This window comes from Bubalus kerabau, chromosome 3 (genome assembly GCF_029407905.1).
Source record: "Bubalus kerabau isolate K-KA32 ecotype Philippines breed swamp buffalo chromosome 3, PCC_UOA_SB_1v2, whole genome shotgun sequence".
NCBI lineage: Eukaryota > Metazoa > Chordata > Mammalia > Artiodactyla > Bovidae > Bubalus > Bubalus kerabau.
In genome coordinates, this window is record NC_073626.1 from 124,965,769 (window position 1) to 124,991,280 (window position 25,512).

The following is a 25,512-nucleotide window of genomic DNA, read 5'->3' on the forward strand; positions in this document are numbered from 1 at the left end:
TTAGAAATTTATTATAAGTAATGATCTTACAGTCAGTAAGTTGGTATTGAGAGAAACACAATGATATTCAACTAAACACTGTTGACCCTCTTTAAAACTAACGTTTTAAAATAAGGGCTAAGAAGTGTAAGAGAGAGAGAGAGAGTATGTGCGTGTGCTCATTTGAATGTTGGAAACAGTGTTGAATTCTATGGAGAAGTCAAGTAGGGTAAAGACCGGTAAATGTCCACTGAATCTGGAAATATGGAAATTTTAGGGTGAGAATTTCAATGGAATGTTGGGGATAAATAAAGACCAGGAATGAGTGAGAAGTAAGGAAATGGAGGCTAGTTCTAGATACTATTTTAAGATTTGGCTGTGAAGTAGGGGAGAGAAAGGGTTGGAGAAATGGGGGATTAGAAGGAGAGTTGGTTATTTTTTCCCATGGTTCTGACCTGAACATGTTTTAAATGTTTCTGGAAAAGAACAAGATGAACTGGAGTCTTTCAAGAAGAGAGAGAATGAGGTCAAAGTTCTAGAGGGTATAGGAAGAGATAAGGTCTAGAGCATAGGTGGCTTTAGTGCATATATTTGAGAAAACCTACCCCCCAAAATTGGGCTTCCCCAGTGGCTCAGTGGTAAAGAATCTGCCTGCAATGCAGGAGCCACAGGTGACACAGGTTTGATCCCTAGGTTGGGAAGATCCCCTGAAGGAGGGCATGGCAACCCACTCCAGTATTCTTGCCTGGAGAATCCTATGGAGAGAGAAGCCTGGTGGGCTACAGTCCATAGGGTCACACAGAGTCAGAAATGATGAAGTGACTTAGCAAGCACACACACACCCTAAATTTGGTAACAAAGGCACAAGTAGGCAGTCTTTGAACAAAGACCACCCTCCTCCCTCTTCCAGCTCAGTGAAGACTCCAGACTCCTGCAGCCAAGGACATAGGGCTCCCTCTCCTCAAGCAACCATTGGAAGGGCCCTATTCCTAGGAGAGGCAGAACTTCAGTGTTTCACACCCTATCCCTAGCTGCCTATCAGTTCATTCGCTCAGTCATGTCCGACTCTTTGCAACCCCGTGGACTGCAGCACGCCAGGCCTCCCTGTCCATCACCAGCTCCTGAAGCTTGTACATCAAGTAGATGATGCCATCCAACCATCTCATCCTTTCACCCCCTTATCCTCCTAGCTTCAGTCTTTCCCAGCATCAAGGTCTTTTCCAATGAGTCAGTTCTTTGAATCAGGTGGCCAAATGATTGGAGTTTCAGCTTCAGCATCAGTCCTTCCAATGAATATCCAGGACTGATTTCCTTTATGATGGACTGGTTGGGTCTCCTTGCAGTCCATGGGACTCTCAAGAGTCTTCTCTGCCGAGGTCCAGCCCCGGCTGATCCAGGGTATTCGAAGGAGAGACGGCTTAGGCGACCTATTCAAATGTTAATTAGAGATATAAAGAGTAATAAGAGGATAGCTCAGTAGGAAAATTCAGTGGAGAAAAGAAGCTGAGTAGCTTGATTTACGCGGAAAATCAATATAACCCGTGACACCAGGTTAGCTCTGACCACAGAGGCCGCAGGTGCCCTCTCGAATAGCGGAAGGTGCCCCACCTTAGACACCTTCTCGAGTGGGTCTTAGAAGCCCAGGCAAATAAATGGTCGCAGAGGATATCCGCGCTCCAGATGGACACTCAGCTGAAAATTGAGGGGAAGAATGACATGTGGAGACCAAGCGTTGGTGAGCAAGGCCCATAGCTTTATTTTCAACAGGGGCTTTTATACGCTAAGTTACACATAGAGGATAATAGGGGATGCAAAGTCAGCAGTTTTTGATCCTTATCAAAAACCAGGGTTTCTTTCCTGCAAATTTATCATATACAAATGGTTTAGGTGATTTACATCATCTTCTGGCCAGAAGGCCTATTAACATTTTATGACTCTTGCCAAGGACTTATCAACAAAGACTTATTTTCTCTAAGAGTAATTATTTTAAGGTTTGGCGCCATTTTCTGAAGATAAAATTGCATTCCTATAGGGCGGATGTGTAATGGGTTTACAAAGGGAAGAATTTATTACCTTAAGGGTCTAAAGTTACTAGCACCAAGGCCACTACTTATTTTTTCTACATACCAACTATTAATTAATACATATTCAAGGATACAATTCAGGGGATGTGGAAACTTGGCAACAACATTGGCTCATCAATGAAATCTTTTACTAGTTTTATTCTGACAGTTTCTAACTCTCTGAGAGGCTCTAAGCTATTTGAATATCTTAAGCTTCCCGTGCCTCTCGAGGCTGGGACTGTAAACAATTGTATGCATAGCTGTAGGTGTCCGGGTAAACTTGTCAGGCGAGTTAGAGAGCCATCTGAGGGGTTTGGATTTAAACACTCCTAATTGCCCAGGAACTTTATTAATTGGAGCTGTAAGTTAACTCTTTGACAGAGAGAGCGAGATGGTGGTGGGGGACAGCCCCCAGTAAAGTCAGAGGTGAGAGCACAAAGCAATAAAGTAGGCAGACTCTGTTTTTTGGGGGGTAGATGCTCGAGAATATCCGGGGGGACTCCCGAGGCTTGATCCCACCTTTGCGTATGCCGAGCCTCCTTCCTCATGACCTTTGTCACGAGTGGAATGTCTCTTACCGGCTCCCGGCACTTCTCCAACAACACAGTTCAAAAGCATCAATTCTTTGGCGCTCAGCCTTCTTTATGGTCCAACTCTCACATCCATACATGACTACTGGAAAAACCATAGCTTCGACTAAATGGACCTTTTTCTTCAAGGCTAATTCTAAGCAAGTGTCTTTGAGAGGTGGAGGCTCCCTTCTTATGTTCAGCCCCCACATTTAGAATAGAGGTTATACCCCAGATGTGGCATGCTGAGAATACTGGGGCCCACCTGCCTTGCCCCATCCTATGTGATGGCTTCATGCCAGGAGAGATAAGACAAAGGGGCTATAGGCTGCTGCCAGCACATTCTAGTGATCACTCAGAGAAGAAGTATGATTCAGAGAGAAGCTTGTCATTGTCCACGCCTGCAGCTCTAGAGCTCTGGCTCAGTGATTTTGGCTGGGTGAGAAGCTGACTGTAAAATAGGTAGTTCCTAATCTCTTCCCAAAGGAACTGATTTCAGTTTCGGTAGAGCATGGAAAACTTCAAACCTAACAGCACAGTGAAGGTTTTGGTGAAAGACGATGAGAAGGAGATGCATGGATTTTTAAGAAAACACAACCTAAACTGTAGGATGGCTAGTTTATGAGAGACTCATGGAGTAGGACTGCTGGGAGGAATAATCTTAGAGTCAGAATATCAAACATACCTCAGAAACTATTCTTTCAAAGAGCCACACTTTGATTGGATTAGTTTGTAGGACAATTTATGCCCTAGGGCATTATTAGAAACAATAGAGCAATAAGCTTGCAATTAGTGGGGTTTAACAACTGAGTGTTGTCAGGGACAGAAAGAGCACTTACCAATATCACTATCATCCCAAGGTGAGTGTGGAAGTATCCAAGTTGTGTCTTCTGATGCAGAAAACTCAGCCTCTGTGCACTGGTGCCAAATCAAATCTTGGAGACAGAGTTGGGGTGAATTAGAAAAGAAGAGCTTTATTGCTTTTCCAGGCAAAGGGAGACACGGCAGGCTCCTGCCCTTGAAAACAGTCAAAACCCGGGAGGATTTGGTGAGGAGTTTTATAGCAATAGTTCAAGAGTGGCTTGCTGATAAGGATCAGGGTGTGTGCAGAGCCTGCACTCCTTTAATCTGCTCTCAGGTAATCTCTTGATGAGCTTCTCTGGTTCCTTTAATCTGACTTCAGATGGTCTTCTCTAGAATGAAGAACTGCTGACATCTCGCATTTGTTGGGGGTTTAGTTCTATAGGACTTCCCTGGTGGCTCAAACGGTAAAGCGTCTGCCTACAATGGGGGAGACCTGGATTCAATCCCTGGGTTGGGAAGATCTCCTGGAGAAGGAAATGGTAACCCACTCCAGTATTCTTGCATGGAAAATCCCATGGACCTAGAAGCCTGGTAAGCTACAGGCCATGGGGTCACAAAGAGTCGGACACGACTGAGCGACTTCACTTTTTCACTTTAGTTCTATAAAGAGCTTAAAGATATTGCTATGCCTATGCAGGTCAGGAAGCAACAGTTAGAACTGGACATGGAACAACAGACTGGTTCCAAATAGGAAAAGGAGTACGTCAAGGTTGTATATTGTCACCCTGTTTATTTAATTTATATGCAGAGTACATCATGAGAAACGCTGGACTGGAAGAAACACAAGCTGGAATCAAGATTGCTGGGAGAAATATCAATAACCTCAGATATGCAGATGACATCACCCTTATGGCAGAAAGTGAAGAGGAACTCAAAAGCCTCTTGATGAAGGTGAAAGTGGAGAGTGAAAAAGTTGGCTTAAAGCTCAACATTCAGAAAACGAAGATCATGGCATCCGGTCCCATCACTTCATGGGAAATAGATGGGGAAACAGTGGAAACAGTGTCAGACTCCAAGCCAGGCTTCAGCAATATGTGAACTATGAAATTCCTGATGTTCAAGCTGGTTTTAGAAAAGGCAGAGGAACCAGAGATCAAATTGCCAACATCCACTGGATCATGGAAAAAGCAAGAGAGTTCCAGAAAAACATCTATTTCTGCTTTATTGACTATGCCAAAGCCTTTGACTGTGTGAATCACAATAAACTGTGGAAAATTCTGAAAGAGATGGGAATACCAGACCACCTGATCTGCCTCTTGAGAAATTTGTATGCAGGTCAGGAAGCAACAGTTAGAACTGGACATGGAACAACAGACTGGTTCCAAATAGGAAAAGGAGTACTGATCTGATGCCATCCAGAAGTAGAAACAGGACCTGCCCCAAGGCTGCACTGTTGTTTCTTGGCTATGTTTTCTTTGTCTCTGAATCTCCTCCCTTCCCTGATTAGCAACTGTTTGAATCTGCTCTTTGGGACACAGGGAAGGTCATGGAGGTTGGGGTCTGTTCCCTACAAACAAGGAATGGGGACACAGAAATGCTTCTATACCCAGGAGCCCCAGAGGGTCTTGCTTGGTTTCACTCCCTGAGGAGCAACATCGGAGACTTCACACTTTATAGGGTGGAGAAAATAAATATTGCTAAAATAATCCAGTCACTAAAAAACAGGCAAACAAAAATAACAGATCTTGGTTGGGAAAGAAGGGAGACAAGTACCCAGAGTCCTACAATATATCATCTCAAATGTCCAGTTTCTAACAAAAAATTATGAGGCATGCAAGAAACAACAAAATGTAACCCATACACCTTGGGAATAAAAGAACAACAAAAGCTGCCTCTGGAAACAACCAGATATCAAATTTCACAGAAAGGACCTCAAAATACCCATTATAAATGTGTTAAAATATGAAAGAAAAATGAAGATATTCACAGATAAACAAAAACTGAGATAATTCATCACTAGTGAACCAATCCTACAAGATATGCTAAGGGGATTTTTTTTTGGACTGAATTAAAAGAACACTAGATAGTAACTCAAACTCAGATGAAAAGTAAAGAACACCAATAAAGGTAATGACAGAGGTAAACATATAAATGTATTTTTTATTTGTAATTTTCTACCATGTGATTTAAAAGACAACACATAAAACAATAATTATAATCTGAGTTGATGGGCACACAGTGTATAATTGTGTAATTTGTACAACAATAAACAACACAAAGGAGAGAGGATGGAATTGAATATATATATATAGGGGCAAAGTTTTGTATAATACTGAAATTAAGTTGGTATTAACCCAAATTTAATTGTTATAAATTAATATGTTAACTATAATTTCAAAGACAGATGAGATCAGATCAGATCAGTCGCTCAGTCGTGTCTGACTCTTTGCGACCCCATGAATTGCAGCACGCCAGGCCTCCCTGTCCATCACCAACTCCCGGATTTCACCCAGACTCACGTCCATCGAGTCAGTGATGCCATCCAGCCATCTCATCCTCTGTCGTCCTCTTCTCCTCCTGCCCCCAATCCCTCCCAGCATCAGAGTCTTTTCCAATGAGTCAACTCTTCGCATGAAGTGGCCAAAGTATTGGAGTTTCAGCTTTAGCATCATTCCTTCCAAAGAAATCCCAGGGCGGATCTCCTTCAGAATGGACTGGTTGCATCTCCTTGCAGTCCAAGGGACTCTCAAGAGTCTTCTCCAACACCACAGTTCAAAAGCATCAATTCTTCGGCGCTCAGCCTTCTTCACAGTCCAACTCTCACATCCAAACCTGACCACAGGAAAAACCATAGCCTTGACTAGATGAACCTTTGTTGGCAAAGTAATGTCTCTGCTTTTGAATATGCTATCTAGGTTGGTCATAACTTTCCTTCCAAGGAGTAAGTGTCTTTTAATTTCATGGCTGCAGTCACCATCTGCAGTGATTTTGGAGCCCAGAAAAATAAAGTCTGACACTGTTTCCACTGTTTCCCCATCTATTTCCCATGAAGTGATGGGACCGGATGCCATGATCTTCGTTTTCTGAATGTTGAGCTTTAAGCCAACTTTTTCACTCTCCACTTTCACCTTCATCAAGAGGCTTTTGAGTTCCTCTTCACTTTCTGCCATAAGGGTGATGTCATCTGCATATCTGAGGTTATTGATATTTCTCCCAGCAATCTTGATTCCAGCTTGTGTTTCTTCCAGTCCAGCGTTTCTCATGATGTACTCTGCATATAAATTAAATAAACAGGGTGACAATATACAACCTTGACGTACTCCTTTTCCTATTTGGAACCAGTCTGTTGTTCCATGTCCAGTTCTAACTGTTGCTTCCTGACCTGCATACAAATTTCTCAAGAGGCAGATCAGGTGGTCTGGTATTCCCATCTCTTTCAGAATTTTCCACAGTTTATTGTGATCTACACAGTCAAAGGCTTTGGCATAGTCAATAAAGCAGAAATAGATGTTTTTCTGGAACTCTCTTGCTTTTTCCATGATCCAGTGGATGTTGGCAATTTGATCTCTGGTTCCTCTGCCTTTTCTAAAACCAGCTTGAACATCAGGAATTTCATAGTTCACATATTGCTGAAGCCTGGCTTGGAGAATTTTGAGCATTACTTTACTAGCGTGTGAGATGAGTGTAATTGTGCGGTAGTTTGAGCATTCTTTGGCAGTGCCTTTCTTTGGGATTGAAATGAAAACTGATCTTTTCCAGTCCTGTGGCCACTGCTGAGTTTTCCAAATTTGCTGGCATATTGAGTGTAGCACTTTCACAGCATCATCTTTCAGGATTTGGAATAGCTCAACTGGAATTCTATCACCTCCACTAGCTTTGTTCATAGTGATGCTTTCTAAGGCCCACTTGACTTCACATTCCAGGATGTCTGGCTCTAGGTGAGTGATCACACCATCGTGATTATCTGGGTCATGAAGATCTTTTTTGTACAGTTCTTCTGTGTATTCTTGCCATCTCTTCTTAATATCTTCTGCTTCTGTTAGGTCCATACCAGTAAGAAAATAATATATAGTAAAAGAAATGACAAGGGAATTAAAATGGTACACTACAAAATGTCTATTTAACACAAAAAAAATAAATTATGGGGAAATTGAGGCACAAAAGAGAAGATCTATAGAAAACAAATGGCAAGATGGGAGACATAAGTCCTACCTTATAAATAATTACATTATATGTAAAAAGATCAAACACTCCATTTAAAAGGCAAAATGGATTGTTTTAATGAGTCAACTATCTGTTAGCTACAAAAGAAACACTTCAGATATAAGGTCACAAATAGGTTGAAAGTAAAAGGATAGAAAAAGATACTCTATGCAAACTATAACCAAAAGAGAACTGTCATGACCATATGAAAAAAGACAAATAGACTTAAGACAAAATAATTTAATGGAGTCAGAATCTTAAGAAAAAAGTCAATATATCAGGAATATATAACAGTTATAAAGATAAATGTCCTAACAACCCCCCAATACATGAAGTAAAACTGTCAAAACTGAAGAGAGAACCTAGACAATTCAAAAATAATAGCTGGTGCCTTCCATAGCCCATTTTCAGGGATGGGTAGAAAACCTGAAAAAAGAACAAAAGGAAAATCCAAGATTTGAACACTATAAATCAATCAGACTTACACATATCTATAGAACACTCCAAGAACAGCAGTGTGCACCTTCTTCTCAACCACACATGGAATATTCCCCAGGACAGACTATACATTAGTTCCAATAAAATTTACCAGTTCCAATAAATTTTAAAAGACTAAAGTCATACAAAGTATGTTCTTCACAATGGAAAGAAATTAGAAATCAATAACAAAAATAAATTTTATTAATTCAAAATATCTGGAAATTAAACAACATAGCAATGGATCAAAGAAGAAATAACAAAGAAAATTAGAAAATATTTTGAGATGAATGACAACAGAAAAATACCCAAGCTTACGGTGGTTTAGTCAGTAAGTCATGTCTGACTCTTGCAATCCCATGGACTGCCAGGCTCCTTGTCCATGGGATTCTCCAGGAGAGAATACTGGTGTGGGTTGCCATTTCCTTCTCCAAAGCTTAGGATATAACTAAAGCACTGGTTGGAGGAAAGTTATAGCAGTAAATACCTATATTTAAAAAGACTAAAGACCTCAAATCAATAATCTGAATAAACTAGAAAAGCAAGAGCAAACAAAAATCCCAATAAAAAAGCAGAAGAAAGAAAATTATAAAGACTGATGTGAAAATAAACGAACTAGAGAATAGAAAAACAATAGAATCAACAAAACCAAAAAATTGGCTCTTTTAAAAAATCAACAAAATAGACAAACAAGACTAATAAAAAAAAAACAGAAGCCTTAAATCAGTAAAATCACAAATGAAGTAGGGACATTACTACCAACCTTACAGAAATGAAACAGACTATAAGGGAATACTATGAGCTACTATATGCCAACAAATTAGATAGTCTTCTAGGGAAAATTCCTAGAAAGTCACAAGCTATTGACACCAAATCAAGAAGAAACAAAATCTGAAGAGATCAATAACAAGTAAAGCAATGAATTAATAATCAAAATTGTTTAGATTACTTCCTACCCAAAAATAGTCCACTACAAGAAGGCTTCACTAAAACATTACTACCTAATGTTTAAAGTAAATTAACAATAATCCTTCACAAACTCTTTCCAGATATTAAAAAAAATATATGTGTACACTTGCTATTATGGGTTGAACTGAGTCCCCCCCACCCCCCACCGAAATTCACATGTTGAATTTCTAAGCCCCAGGACCTGAAAATATAACCTTACTAGGAGAGTGTATCTTTACTGAGGTAATTAATTAAACTGAGGTTATTAGGGTGGGCCCTAATCCAATATGTGTGTATCAAATATTATAGTTATGTGTAACATATTAGGCAGAGGAGCCAAAAATCAAATTGCTATCATCTGTTGGATCAAAGAAAACCAAAGGAATTCCAGAAAAACATCTGCTTCATTGACTACACTAAAGCCTTTGACTGTGTGGATCACAACAAACTATGGAAAATTCTTACAGAGATGGGAATATCAGACCACCTTACCTGTCTTCTAAGAAACATGTATGCAGGTCAAGAAGCAACAGTTAGAACTGGACATGGAACAACAGACTGGTTCCAAATTGGGAAAACAAGTACGTCAAGGCTGTATATTGTCACCCTGCTTATTTAACTTACATGCAGAGTACATCATGAGAAATACTGGTCTGGATGAATCACAAGCTGGAATCAAGATAGCCAGGAGAAATATCAACAACCTCAGATTTGCAGATGATACCACCCTAATGGCAGAAAGCAAAGAGGAACTAAAGACCCTCTTGATGAAAGTGAAACAGGAGAGTGAAAAAAAATGGCTTAAAACTCACCATTCAGAAAACTAAGATCATGGCACCTGGTCCCATTACTTCATGGCAAATAGATGAGAAAACAATGGAAACAGTGACAGACTATTTTCTTGGGCTGCAGCCAAGATGGTGACTGCATCCATGAAATTAAAGACACTTGTTCCTTGGAAGAAAAGGTATGACCAACCTAGACAGATCAGATCAGATCAGATCAATCGCTCAGTCATGTCCGACTCTTTGCGACCCCATGAATCGCAGCACACCAGGCCTCCCTGTCCATCACCAACTCCCGGACTTCACTGAGATTAGACACCTAGTTCACCTAGACACTAGTTCACCTAGACAGCATATTAAAAAGCAGAGACATTACTTTGCAAACAAAGGTCTGTCTAGTCAAAGCTATGGTTTTTCCAGTAGTCATATATAGATGTGAGAGCTGGACTATAAAGAAAGCTAAGCACCAAAGAACTGATGCTTTTGAACTATGATTGATGTTGGAGAAGACTCTTGAGAGTCCCTTGGACTGCAAGGAGATCCAACCAGTCCATTCTAAAGGAAATCAGTCCTGAATATTCATTGGAAGGACTGATGCTGAAGCTGAAAATCCAATCATTTGGCCACCTGATGTGAAGAACTGACTCATTGGAAAAGACCCTGATGCTAGGAAAGATTGAAGGTAGGAGGAGAAGGGGACGACAGAGGATGAGGTGGTTGGATGTCATCATCAATTCAATGGACATGAGTTTGAGCAAGCTTCAGGAGTTGGTGATGGACAGGGAGGCCTGCGTGCTGCAGTCCATGGGGTTGCAAAGAGTTGGACAGGACTGAGCAACTGAACTGAACTGAAGATAGAGATGCAGACATAGAGAACAGTTTGTGGACACAGTGGGGAAAGGTGAAGGAGGGATGAATTGAAAAAGTCACACTGAAATATACACACTACCATATATAAAATAGACAGCCAGTGGGAATTTGCTGTATGAAGCAGGGAGCTCAAAGTTGGTGCTCTGTGACAACCTAGAGGGGTGGGATGGGGTGGGAGGTGGGAGGGCGGCTCAAGAGGGAGGAGATACATGTATACCTATGACTGATTCATGTTGATGTATGGCAGAAACTAACACAATATTGTAAAACAATTATTCTCCTATTAAAAATAAAAAAACACAACTGATTAAGAATAGAAGGGAACTTCCTCACCCTGATAGAGGGCATCTATGAAAAATCCATAGCTAATGAAGTGGTCAAAGACTGCTTGATTTTCTCCTGAGATCAGGAAGAAAACAAGTACATCCACTCTTCCCAACACTGTAAGGAGTTCTGTCCAGGGCAATTAGGCAGGAAAAGAAATTAGAAGGCATTCAGATTAGAAAGGAAGACGTGAAACTATCGCAGTTTAGAGATGACATTATCTTATATATATGAAATCCTAAGGAATCCACTAAAAAATTGGAACTAATAAACCAATCCAGCAAGGTTATAGGACACAAGATCAATATGTAAAAATCAGTTGTGCTCTATGTCCTAGCAATAAACAATACAAAAATTAAATAATTCCATTAATAATACCACCAAAAAGACTAACCTACTTAAGAATAAACTTAACAAAAAGGTGTGAGTACACTTAAGTACACAGAAAACTATAAAACATTACTGAAAGAAATTAAATAAGCACTAAATAAGCAGAAAGACATCCTATCTTCATGGATTAAAAGACTTAATGTTAAGATGACAGTATTCCCCAAATTGATCTACAGATTCAGTCAATCTCCATCTGGCTTTTGTGGGCTTTTTTTTTTTTTTCAATAATTAATAAGCAGATCCTAAAACTCATATGGAACTTCAGAAGGCACAGAACAACCAAAACAATTTTGAAAAGAGCAAAAGTTGGATGACTTACACTCCCCAATTTCAAAACTTACTACAAAGCTACAGGAAATAAGACTACAGGAAAAAAGACCTATCAACATATAGGTCAATGAAACAGAATTTAGAGTCAAGAAATAAACCCATATACCTATGGTCAATTGATTTTAAACAAGGGTGCCAAGTGATGGTGAAAGAATACCTTTTCAACAAATGGTGTGACAACTGGATAGTCATCCACTAAAGAAAGAAATTAGACCTCTCCCTTACACCACATATAAAAATTAACACAAATGGATCAAAGACCTAAACATAAGAGCTAAAATGATAAAACTCTTGGAATAAAACAGATATGAATCTTCATGACCATGGATTAGGCAATGGTTTCTTTCATATGACATATAGAGCATAGAAACACAAGACAAAATAGAATTGGAATTAAAAACTTCTATACTTCAAACAACATCACCAGGAAGTGAAAAAACAACCCACAGTATGGGCAATAACATTTGCAAATTGATAATATTGAGTCCGAGCTCTGCAACAAGAGAAGCACTGCAATGAGAAGCCAGAACACCGCAACTAGAAAGCAGCCCCCACTGACCACAACTAGAGAAAAGCCTACACAGCAATGAAGACCCTGCACGGCCAAAAACATAAAAATTAATTATTTTTTAAAATTGCAACTGAGGAGGAACTGCCAGAAATAGAATCCACAGGGAGCGGATCAGGGAAATAGAGTAAAGGGAGTGGGAAGAAGAGCCTGATAAAAGTAATCTGGAGAAAGGAGGAAGTGAGGTGCCAGAGTTCTTTAATACTTAACAAAAACTACAGAAGAGGATGCTCTAAGGTTGTAAAAGTAGAACAACTCTTAAATTATACCTCCTTCCTATAAGTTTGGGAAACCTAATATCATGTATGCATAAGTAAGAGAAAAGGATTGAAGTCAAATCCTGTACAGTTATTCGAAGAAAAATGAGGAGCAGAATAACATCCCTATAGATAATAAAAGCATGCCAGAGAAATGCACGGATGAAAACAAATGCCTAATAATTCAAAATGGCAAGAGGAGGGAGAGGAAATGGAATGGGGGCTTACAGATGAAAGGAGATCTAGAAAAGACATTTTAAGAAAGAAAAGATAAACAGGCAAAGCTAAACTGTAGTGCTTAGGAATGACAGTGCAACAAAGAAAACTGCAGAGGTGATTAGCACAAAGTCCAACTGAAGGAGGGCATGCTGCCTATTGTGGGCTTTGAGGACAGAGTAAGTTGTCTTGCCACGGGGGTATTTAAAGGTGTTCAGTTTTTAATACATGAACTTTTCATTTTTTATGCTATATATACATGTATGTATGTGTATACTGTTATTTTAACAACCAAAACAATTTTTTTAAAGAATGTTCATAGCCATACTGTTCACAATTGCCCCAAACTAGAAATAACCCAAATTCCATTGACAGGTGAATTCATGAATAAATTGTGCTATTCAGATGATGGCCTGTTTATTATTCAGCAATGAAAATAAACCACCTATTGCTCCAATGAAGCTTAGAAACATAATATGGAGTGGAAAAAAAAATAGTAAAAAACCATAAGCTATATGATAGCATTTTTTATAAACTTCAGAAACCAAGCAAAAACTAAACAACACTCTGATTAGGGTTACATACATATATGATTTTTAAAACTATCTTAAGGAAGCAAGGGTGGTAAACATAAGATTTAGGATGGAATACACATATGGAGATTTTTAAACTACTCTTTTAAAAAGCAACAAAATGAGAAACCCAAAATTCAGGGTGGTTTTTATTTAGAAGGAAGCAAGAAGGATGGGATAGGAAAAGTACCCACAAGCTTTTTTCTTAAGCTCTGCTGCTGCTGCTAAGTCGCTTCAGTCGTGTCTGACTCTGTGCAACCCCATAGATGGCAGCCCATGAGGCTCCCGTCCCTGGGATTCTCCAGGCAAGAACACTGGAGTGGGTTGCCATTTCCTTCTCCAATGCATGAAAGTGAAAGTGAAAGTGAAGTCGCTTGGTCGTGTCCAACTCTTAGCGACCCCATGGACTGCAGCCTACCAGGCTCCTCTGTCCATGGGATTTTCCAGGCAAGAGTACTGGAGTGGGTCGCCAGTGCCTTCTCCGTTTCTTAAGCTCAGTAGTGGGTTAATAGTGTACTTTCCCATTATTGTTTCATAATTTACAAACATGTTTATATTAAGAGTTTATCAGCTCTGAACACAAAGAATAAGAAATTTTAAATGTAATTATCTCTTTCATCCACCATTCATTCATTCATTCAGTTACTTAACTCATGGTTACTGTGCACCCACTCTATGCCAAGTATTGTGCTAAGTTCTAGGATGGAGCAGTGAAAAAACAGACACTGTTATTCGCCTCTCATAGCTCACAACTTTCTAGGATTTATCATGTCACTGGAGATTCTGATGATTGTGAAGCAGCTTTTTAAAAATCTACAGAACTAAGAGCCAGTACAATCCATAATCAGAGCAATTAATTTCAGGATAACTGGGAGATACCTTCTTAGCATCACTTGAAGGAGGTCATTTTAAAAGTAACTAGCCAATACATCCAGAAAAGATGAAAACTCCAATTTGAAAAGATACGTATACACCAATGTTCATAGCAACACATTTATAATAGCCAGGATGTGGAAGTCACCTAACTGTTCATTGACAGACAAATGGGTTTTAAAAAATGTGGTGCATACATAGAATGGAATATTACTCAGCCATTACAAAGAATGAAATAATATCATTTGCAGTAACATGGATGGACCTAGAGATTATCATAGGCTTCCAAGGTGGCGCTAGTGGTAAAGAACGTACTTGCCAGTGCAGGAGATATAAGAGACACAAGTCCCATCCCTGGGTCAGGAAGATCCCCTGGAGAAGGAAACAGCAACCCAGTCTAGTATTCTTGCCTGGAGAATCCCATGGACAGAGGAGCCTGGTGAGCTCCAGTCCATAGTGTCACACAGAGTTGGACATGACTGAAGCAACTAAGCTACTAAGTGAAGTAAGTCAGACAATGACAAATATCATAATATCACTTTTTTGTGGAATTAAAAAAAATGATACAAATGAACTTATTTACAAGATAGAAACACTCACAGACACAAAAAACAAACTTACTGGAGTTCCCTGGTGGCACAGTAGGTAAGAATCCACCTGCCTGTGTAGGGGACACGAGTTCCATCCACGGTTCAGGAAGATTCCACATGCTGGAAAGCCACTAAGCCCATGCTCTAGAGCCTGGTAGTGAGCCCACACACCACAACTACTGAAGCCCACATGCTCTAGAGCCCAAAGGCCGCAACTGCTGAGCCTGCACTCTTCAACCACTGAAGCCCGTGCACCTGGAGTCTGTGCTCTGCGACAAGAGACGTCACCGCAGTGAGGAGCCTGCACAGTGCAACCAGAGAGTAGCCTCCACTCTGCAGCCAGAGAAAGCCTGCGTGCAGCAAAGAAGACCCACTGCAGCCAAAATAAATACATAAAAGAGAAAACAAACTACGGTTACCAAAGGGGAAAGGAGTGGGAAGGGATAAATTGGTAGTTTGGGATCAATATATACACACTGCTGCTGCTGCTGCTGCTAAGTCGCTTCAGTCGTGTCCGACTCTGTGCGACCCCATAGACGGCAGCCCACCGTCCCTGGGATTCTCCAGGCAAGAACACTGGAGTGGGTTGCCATTTCCTTCTCCAATGCATGAAAGTGAAAAGTCAAAGTGAAGTCATTCAGTCGTGTCCAACTCCCAGCAACCCCATGAACTGCAGCCCACCAGGCTCCTCCGTCCACGGGAGCAGGCAAGAGCACTGGAGTGGGGTGCCATATACACACTACTTATATAAAATAGATTTTAAAAAAAAGGTCCTACTGTACAGTACAACTATATTCAATAATCTTATAATAACCTATCATGGGAAAGGATCCGAAAAAGAAAAGATAAACACACATTCACAAACACACATATATACACATATGTATAACAAATCACTTTGCTGTATACCTGATACTAACACATTATAAATATTTCAATTTAAAAAATTATCTAATTACCAGCCAACAGAAGACAGCAGAAACACTAGCCAGGAACTCTTAAGATAGTGGTTCCCCAATACTACCAACTTGGCTCCATGAAGAAGCTTTCATTTGTCTTAAAAATATACTATACACATGTACACATGTTTGCACACATGAACATACATGCACACAGATTATTCCAAGCTTATGTCCTCCCTATGTTTCTTTGTTATGATCTCCTTTCATTTGTGTATTGACAATGTTAAAGAAGCATTGTTGAACTTTGCAACTACTTAGGGAAGTAATGTGTTTACCTGATGAAATAAAGAGCTGACAAATGTAATCAATCTCTAAGATTTAAGTTATTTATTATTTAAATGGCAGAGGTCTGAGACTTATGGTCAAGAGTTATGGTCAGACCCAACATTTTTTTTCTGAAAGAGAATGTAGAAAGACTGAGTTCACCCTTAAGAATAAGTAACTGAGAGTGTAATGCCATGGCTGAGACCTTGCTGGGTTTTAGGAGCAGCCTGGCCTGGTCTCCCAGCCCAGGTCCACCCCTGTCAGCAGGATGAAACCCACCGCAGAGGCTGTTGTGAAAATTTAAAGAGATAATACAGGTTAAAGAAAATAAGATGAATGAATAAAGATGTGGTACATATATACAGTGGAATATTGTGAAAATGAAAGTGTTAGTCACTCAGTCTTGTCCAACTCTTTGTGACTCCATGGACTGTAGCCCACCAGGCTCCTCTGTCCATGGAATTCTCCAGGCAAGAATACTGGAGTAGGTTGCCATTCTGTCCTCCAGGGGCTATTACTCAGCCATAAAAAAGAATGAAACATTACCATCTGCAGCAATGTGAATAATAGAGATTATTATACTAAGTGAAGTAAGTCAGAGAAAGACAAATATCATATTCTACTTATTTGTGGAATCTAAAAAAAAATATTTCAAATGAACTTATTTATAAAACAGAAACAGACTCACAGACAAAGAAAACAAATTTATGGTGACCAAATGGGAAAAGGGTGGGGAGGGATGAAATGGGAGTTTGGGATTAACATATACACACCACTGTATGTAGGACAACAAAGTCCTACAATACAGCACAGGGAACTATATTCAACATCTTACAATAACCTATAGCAACAAAGAATCTCAAAAACACACACTCATAAAGCTGAATCACTTTGCTGTATGCCAGAAATTAATATTTTTGTTTGTTTTGTTTTGCCTTTGTAACACAACATTGTAAATCAACTATCCTTCCATTAAGAAAGAAAAGAAGGAATGGTGCTGATCAAGCTGTGCAGCTCCATTCCTGGTCCATAACAGCAGTGAAAGCAGCAGTGTGCACATGCGTGTACCTGTGAATTCATGTACATACTATTACAAATACATCGTCTACTGCAGCAGAAGGTCTACAACACAATCAACCTGCAAGAAGTTTTATCTGCAGCCCCAGGGATCCTTCAGGTGCAGTGCATTGTGTCTGAGGTAGAGTGCTTAGTCGGCCAGTCACTTTCTCATCCTGCAGGCCAGGGGAGCTACCAGCGACGCTCATCTTAGTTCACCATCACCATTTCTGCCATTTACAAAGAGTACGTGAACCTCATTTTCTTCATATCATGTTTTTTGAATCGGCTCATTTTTTTTTCCCCTTGAATATATCAATTTTTAAAGCATTCTTTCTGGAGAGGCAGCAGTGCACAGAGGTTAAGAACACAGTCTGGAGTCAAGCTGCCCTGGTTTCAACACTGCTTCTGCCACTTCCTAACCTGATTTAACCCCCTTGTGCCTCAGTTTCCCCATCTGTGTGATGAGGGTGGGCTTCCCAGGTGGTGCTAGTGGTAGAGAACCTCCTCGTCAATACAGGAGACATAAGAGACCTGGGTTTGATCCTTGGGGCGGGAAGATCCCCTGGAGGAGGGCATGGCAACCCAGTACTCTTGCCTGGAGAATCCCACGGGCAGAGGAGCCTGGTGGGCTGTGATACACAAGGTCACAAAGAGTCAGACATGACTGAAGTGACTTAGCATGGACACAAGCATGATGAGGGTGATTATAATTCTTATCACAAAGGTTTACAATCAGGTTGTGAGAAACAAAGGGCTGTCTCTTTATAAAGTGTTTGAAACAGGCCTTCCATAGAATAAATGCTATATGAGTGTTTGCTAAATAAATGCCTCTAATGTAAATGGAAAACCAGTACTACCTTCCATAAAATCTTAAAACAAATAAAATCTTAGAAACAAAAGAGGGTTAACTAAGTCTAGCTAGATATTTACCTGCTAAAATGCTTAGTGGACTGGCCCTGGTATCTTTAAAAACAGAAAACAAACAAGAAAGAATCAGGCGAAGGAAGTCGTAAGCACCAGAGTGAAGCCTCTTCTCCACTCAAGCAGAAGAGCAGCAGGGCAGGTAAAACAAGAGTAACTTTCTCAGCTCACCACCACCAGAAATCATCCCCAGACATGCTAGGAGTCGGCTGGATGTGCTCTGAAAAGTTCTGGAAAGGCCATTAAGATAGGAAAGTGAGAGGTGTTCCAAGGAGCACATGTAAATGAAAAATGAAACCAGGCATTCCTGTGTTGATCTACTTATCACAAATATCCCTGTATTAAGAGTAAAATATTTTACACTGATAGGTTGGCTCCAAGGCAGAGAATCTGTTTTCACTTTGAACTGAGGCTCCCTTGTACAAGGTGCTGCCAGTGAGTCTGTCACTCAAGCCTCCTCTCCATCCTTCATCTAGAGGTGACTCAGCACCTCCCAGTAGGTGATTCCAGGTGACAGCCTATGGCCAGCTTGCCTTCTCTTCTCTTTTGCAGGCAGAGTGGGCTTAATTTTCATGTATTTATTCTTTTAGCCACCAGCGTCACCTGAGATGGATGGCTAGAGGGGTAGCAATAGATTTGGGATCTTGGCACCTCTGAACCTCCTGTCCTGTGTGGCCCAGGTTACAAGGGCCTGTAACCTGTCAGTCTCAATGGGTCCTGATGGATGGGGTGAGCACCTTATACAGCCTCCTTCCATAAGAGGATTAAAGGTGATGTTTAGAAAGCACAGCTCCATCCCTGGAGGGAAGATGCCAAGAGATATCAACACACAGTTCTGCATAATCAGCTCAACACCAACACAACAAAAATGAGAAAGGAAGATTAAAAACTAATCCACATTTCATAGCACTGAGGGGTGTGATGAAATGGGGAATAGAGTGAAAGCATGAAGCCCAGAATCACAAAATGCTCTCATTTCACTCTTTTAAAACCTCAAGACTGAGGTAGGAGATGATTCCAGCTCTTGGGAGAATTCTTCCAAGGCCCTAGGAAAGAGTATCCAATTCAGAGTTTCTCTTCTTGTGGATGAGCACAGGAAGGGCTGGAGAGTTGGCCACGTTAGGTGAGTGTCTTGAATAATTAAGGGGCCACTCGTAGTTGAGTGATGCCCTGATAGGCCCATGTCCCAACCTGGGAAATCTCTCCTCGGGCCCCTTGATGGAGAGGAGGGGATTCCAGAGAGATGCTGGTGACCACCTCCCTTGAGGTGTCAGGATGCCCCTGGAGGCACCAAAGAGCAGCAGGGGCAAGTGGAAGGTACAAGGGTCAGCACTCAGCAGCCTCTGCGGGCATCACCCTGAACTCCCAGTCTTTGGTTTATGTCATGTGCTCACTCAACCCAGTGCAGCAACCCCCTCTCCCAACATTCCTGGGTATCCAGCTCTGGGTTAGCCCTGGTCCTGCCTTTCTCCTCCCTCTGTCCTTTCTGTACCCCTCCCACCTGCTCCCCTTTCTCTTTGCCATGTCCCATATCTAATGTACAATGTTTAAAGATGAACACTGGAGGGTTTTTCCGCTTCTAGGTTCCATATTATCAAATTCAAAAAATCAGAAATTGGGCTTTGCTGATAGGACTGAATCTTGGAGACTTCTCAGGAAGTAGAGAATACAAGTCCTATTTGCACAATGAAGTGACTACAGACATTTGGGAGCACAACTAAGACATCCAGGGGTGGTTTCTTGATAGAATCTGGGCTTTCTGCTCACCGATGATATGAAAATGGCTTCAAACATCAAGCTCACTTCTCTTCTAAGTGACATCTTTTCTCCCTCCTGGAGCTCCTAGAAGCCTTCCATAATCGCCCAGCAGCCAACCTGTTTCTCCATGCCCTCTCAGTCTGCATAATCAGAAGAGAGCACCTCATTAACCAGTGAGAAGGAGAGTGCACTTCTAGCCAATGACAAGAGCTATGTACTCTTTGAAAGAGGAGAGTAAAAAAGGTGGCTTAGAACTCAACATTAAAAAAACTAAGCTCATGGCATCCAGTCCAATCACTTCATGGCAAGTAGATGGGAAAACAATGGAAACAGTGGCAGATTTAATTTTCTTGGGCTCAAAATCACTGCAGACAGTGACTTGCAGCCATGAAATCAAAAGAAAAGCTATTACAAACCTAGATGGCATGTTAAAAAGCATAGACATCACTTTACCAACAAAGGTCCATATAGTTAAAGCTATGGTTTTTCTAGCAGTCTTGTACAGATGTGAGAGTTGGATCATAAAGAAGGCAGAGCCCTGAAGAATTGATGCTGTCAAACTGTGATGCTGAAGAAGACTCTTGAGAGCAACTTGGACAGCAAGGAGATCAAACCAGTCAATCCTAAAGGAAATCAATCCTGAATATTCATTGGAAGGACTAATGCTGAAGCTGAAGCTCCAACACTTTGGCCACCTGATGTGAAGAGCGGACACTGTAAAAGATCCTGATGCTGGTGTTGACTAAAAAAAGATGTACAATTGAGAGTTTCAAGTTAAGTTTTATTTGGGGCAAAATGAGGACTGGAGCCCGGGAGGCAGGATCTCAGATAGTTCCAAAGTAGCAGTGGGGGAAAGTCAATATATAAGGTTTCAGTGAAGGGGGAGTTCAATACCATGAAGCACTCGATTTACAAAAGGTTTTTGTAAGTCAGGAGGATCTGATGTCACCATGAAAGGATTTAGTGCTTCTCTAGATATGAGGAGATGCAAGGATAGGTATCATAAAATCTGTTCCTAAAAACATCCAACTATCTAAAGACCTGTCCCACCAGATTCCCTGGAGCACAGAGAGCCTCACTCCACTCTGAACTCTCTCAGGGGTTGTTGAAGGTCAACAGCTATAGCAGCATGGGGTTCAGTCTCTGTAGAGGCAGATGGCAAATGCCTTTGTTGTTCAGTCACCGGCAATGCTCGTGATAAGTGCCAGTGTAATTGACACTGGGAAAGACTGAGGGCAGGAGGAGAAGGGGACAACAGAGGATGAAATGGGTGGATGGCATCACTGAATCAATGGACATGAGTTTGAGCAAGCTCTCGGAGATAGTAAAGGACAGGGAAGCCTGGCATGCTGCAGCCCATGGGGTCACAAGAGTGGTACATGACTGAGCAACTGAATAACAACAACCCCTTGCTATGCCACACCACGAACAAGCACCAGACAGACATCTGACATTTAATCCTAATGACACCTCACTTGGTAGGCACCATTAGCCTAATGCTACAGATGAGGAATATGGGGCTCAAAGTAAATTTCCCAGAGTCATGTGGACCCCAGGGCCTCTGCTCTTAACTATCATGTTACTGTATCATATAGAATCCCCAAAGAGGCCTCAGTGGGTCACTGGATTTGTGTACTGTTGATTTAGTTATATACTGTCAAATTATCTCCACCCCAAAATACTGCTCCAGGTTTCCTCAGGCTTTTACCTGAGAAAATATATTTATATGGAAATACTGATATACAGCAGCCCACATTCGTTTTGTATACTATGCATTTACTTTTGCAGCCTAGTGGCTAAAATAGTTTTCATGTTTGAAACTTAAAAACATATGCATGGAAAGAATGTACTTTACAACACAGGGAATATAGCCGACACTTTGTAATAACTGTAAATGGAAAGTAACCTATAAAAATTATTTTTAAAAATTTTAATTAAATTTTTAAAAAGTATACATGGATAAAAATATAAATAAATAAATACACATGAATATAGCCAACAGAGTCTTATAGTTGTCAATTTTCTAAAAGATTTAACCCAGAATTTTTCACATGAATGAATTTAGATTTAACTATTTATAGATGGTACATGATAGTGGCTGTAGAGATCTCCAGCCAGTTAATTAGCTTTGGTTTTTCCTTCTGTGAATAGGCGATTTTAAATCATTGTCCCAGGATTGTAGAGAAGATCAGACAAGGGCATTCATATCCAAAACACCCAACACAGCTCTCACTCAACATTAGTACTGTTGCAATTTCCTTATTAGGATTCTTTAAATAAGATACACACATTTGTTTGCATATTCTTAGTAAATTCTTAAAAACCAACAGTCAAATCCAATTCATCTATAATAAAACCATGTACTGTGCATAAAATCATTTGAAAAGAATGACACAATAACTATCAACTGACATTTTATTTTACATGATAGAGTGCCATAGTCTCGGTACAAAGTGACCTTAACTGCTTAAAAATTCCTTCCTTATTTTTACTGCAACAAATCATATGGTGAAGGAAGACCTTCATCAGGGTCATGCAACTCAGAATGGCTTCTTTGGGGATACGTGCAGGCACCTTTGGGAACTTGGGAGGAAAGTCTTAGTCATTATTTTTCAAGAGAATATGTTTTTATTTATTTGTTTATTTTTCGAAGGACTGTCCTATATAAGGGATTTAGAACAGTTTTTTTGGCTGTGCTGGGTCTTCCTCACTGGACACGGGCTTCCTCTAGTTGCGGCAAGTAGGGACTATTCTCCAGTTGTGGTGCATGTCCTTCTCGTGGCGGCGGCTTCTCATTGTATAACTTAGGCTCTAGAGTGCAGACTCAGTAGCTACGGTGCACGGGCCTAACTGCCCCGAAGCAGGTGGAATCTTCCAGGACCACGAACTGAACCCATGTCCCCTGCAATGGCGGGTGGATTCTAAACCACTGGAGCACCAGGGACGTCATTAGTAATTGGCTTTCCCCCTACAGGATGTGTCCCGTCTCCCCTTTTATGCGTCAGGTCCTCAACAGTAGGGACCCTATTTTTTCTCTTTTGTCTCCCACCCCCAACACCTCCCCAACTCAAATCAACAGATACATGTAAACAGGTAATGCATGTCCAACACTGTGTCCATGGGGAGCACATAGAAAAACAGCAGAAATTGTGGTCCTAGCTGAGAGGCACAGATAATCTCAACAGGCAATTTTGGCACTGGCTGAGCTAACCAGATATTATTGCTGGTATCTAAATTTCTTAATATAAGTTCCAGAAAGCCAAGTAACTTTTAGAAAAGTATATGATGCAATAGGGAAAGCAAATCCATCCATTCATATATAAATAAATAGAACTATAGCTTTATTAAGTCCTGATATGTGCCAGGCAAGGGAACCCCAACAGTGAATTAGACTCAATCCTCAAACTTGGGGAGAGCCCTGTCTTGTTAGGAAGATGAACATATAAAAAAGCAAGACCATGGTGTGTTGTTATAAGCTCTATAAAAACTGGCCAGGACCTGGTGAGGACCCAAAGAAGAGCACAATCTAGGCTACTGGCCATGAGGTGGTGGGAGGGGTGGGTCAGAAAAGATCTCAGAGATGAGGTGATCCTTGGCCTTGGCAGTGTCTCCCACGGTGAATGCTTGTCTAGTGGAGGAGGGGTGGAGCATTCCAGAGAAGCCATGGCAGCATGGCATGTGCAGAGAAACAGACGCTGGGGACGAAGGAGGGCTGTAGCCGAGAGGAGGGGCATGCCATTTCACATAGCAAGAGTAAAGGTTGGAGATATGCCTCGAGATTAAACCAAAAACTCCCCAGCACCACACTAGAATGTGTACTTCATGCTGAAGGAAACAGGAACCCATCATCAGCTGGTTTTAAGCAGACAGGAACATAGTCAGACTTGAATTTTTTAAATTACTTTTAATTGGAAGACAATTGCTTTACCATGTTGTGTTAGTTTCTACTGACAAATTAGCTATATGTATACATATATCCCCTCCCTCAGGGGCTTCCCTGGTGGCTCAGCAGTAAAGAATCTGCCTGCAGTGCAGGAGATGTAGGAGACAAGAGTTCAATCCCTGAGTCAGGAAGATCCCCTGGAGGAGGGCATGGCAACCCATTCCAGTATTCTTGCCTGGGAAATCCCATAGACAGAGGAGGCTGGAGGGCTATAGTCCATGGGGTTGCAAAGAGTTGGACAGGACTTAGCTACTAAACAGCAAATCTCCTCCCCCTTGAGCATCCCTCCCACACCCACCCCCACTCCGCCTCGCTAGGTCATCACAGAGCATGGGGCGGGGCTCCCTGTGCTATACAGCAGCTTCCCACTAGCTATTTTACACATGGTAGTGTATATATCAGAGAAGGCGATGGCACCCCACTCCAGTACTCTTGCCTGGACAATCCCATGGATGGAGGAGCCTGGTAGGCTGCAGTCCACGGGGTCGCGAAGAGTCGGACACGACTGAGAGACTTCACTTTCACTTTTCACTTTCATGCATTGGAGAAGGAAATTGCAACCCACTCCAGTGTTCTTGCCTGGAGAATCCCAGGGATGGGGGAGCCTGGTGGGCTGCCATCTATGGGGTCGCACAGAATCAAACACGACTGATGCGACTTAGCAGCAGTGTATATATGACAGTGCTACTCTCTCAATTCCTCCTTCCCTCTCCTTACCCCCACCATATCTACAAGTCTGTTCTTTATATCTGCATCTCTATTTCTGCCCTGAAAATAGGCTCATCAGTATCATTTTTCTACATTCCATATATAGGCATTAATATATGATATTTGTTTTTCTCTTTCTGACTTACATTTTTAAGTGATTATTCAGGTAATACGCATGACAGATGGACACACTGGATGAGAGTCTGCAGGACAGTCTCCTGCAGACAGAATGGTGTCTCAATGATCAAGATGAAAAATAATGAAGGCCCAAAGGAAGGCAAAGGAAGTGGAAAGAGAAAGGGAAGGCAGTCTTGTAAGATGTCAATTCCAAAAATTTTGAGCTGTCTCATCTTGAGGAGGTATCAGAAAGCAGTGAAAGGCAAAGAAGGATATCATTTGCTCCAGTTACAATTAGCAAATATTCTGCAGTGCAGCTGGTGATTCTAAGGATCCTCCCTCTTAACCTTAGAGTCCCTCCTGCCTTCCATACAAAGACAGTGTGACAGCTGGTCCTGAGCAGACTCTAAATCCTAGCTCCATCACTTACTAGCAGGGTAACCAAGTGCATAAATCTATTAATACTAGAAGCTGCACTCAGTAAATGCTAGCTGCTCTTGAACCTGGCTGGGTCTCTCTTCTGATGGCCTAGCTTGTCCTGCAGAGGTTGCTAACTCTTGTTGTGGAAAAAACACTCAGACTTAGCATTTTAAAAATATGACTTTTGTCATTCGTGGAAGGTCTATATGAAGGAAGCAACCACCAGGCAGAAGCCAGGCAATTAGCACACCCCAGTCCTTATCATGTCAGTATCAGAGATCCCCCTATATACACAGTGCCAGTCAAGATCCACCCTCCCCGCCACCCCTGCCAGGAGAGCCTTGTGCCCACAAGTACACAGACATCAGAAGGTATTTGAAAGGACGGCTAATCACATATCCATCTAAAAACAAGGGGGATCTCAGTTTTTGTTCAGAAGAACCTGGGGAGTGTGACCTTGAAGACATGGAAAGAGGACATGATGTCTGTTCAAAGATATTAAGGATCATTTTGGACTACTTGAGTTTTTAACTAAACATGTG

General features: G+C 41.3%; 1 protein-coding gene across 1 annotated transcript in view; it reads right to left on the reverse strand.

The window, feature by feature from the left end:
- Positions 1 to 7,843: 7,843 nt before the first annotated feature.
- The window catches only part of C3H2orf76 (chromosome 3 C2orf76 homolog), a 129,138-nt gene continuing 111,469 nt past the window's right edge, over positions 7,844 to 25,512 (reverse strand). The window contains exon 7 of the mRNA XM_055572893.1: positions 7,844 to 8,044. Coding sequence (XP_055428868.1) covers positions 7,962 to 8,044 — 83 coding nt within the window. The 3' untranslated portion in view covers positions 7,844 to 7,961. The remainder of the gene's footprint in view (positions 8,045 to 25,512) is intronic.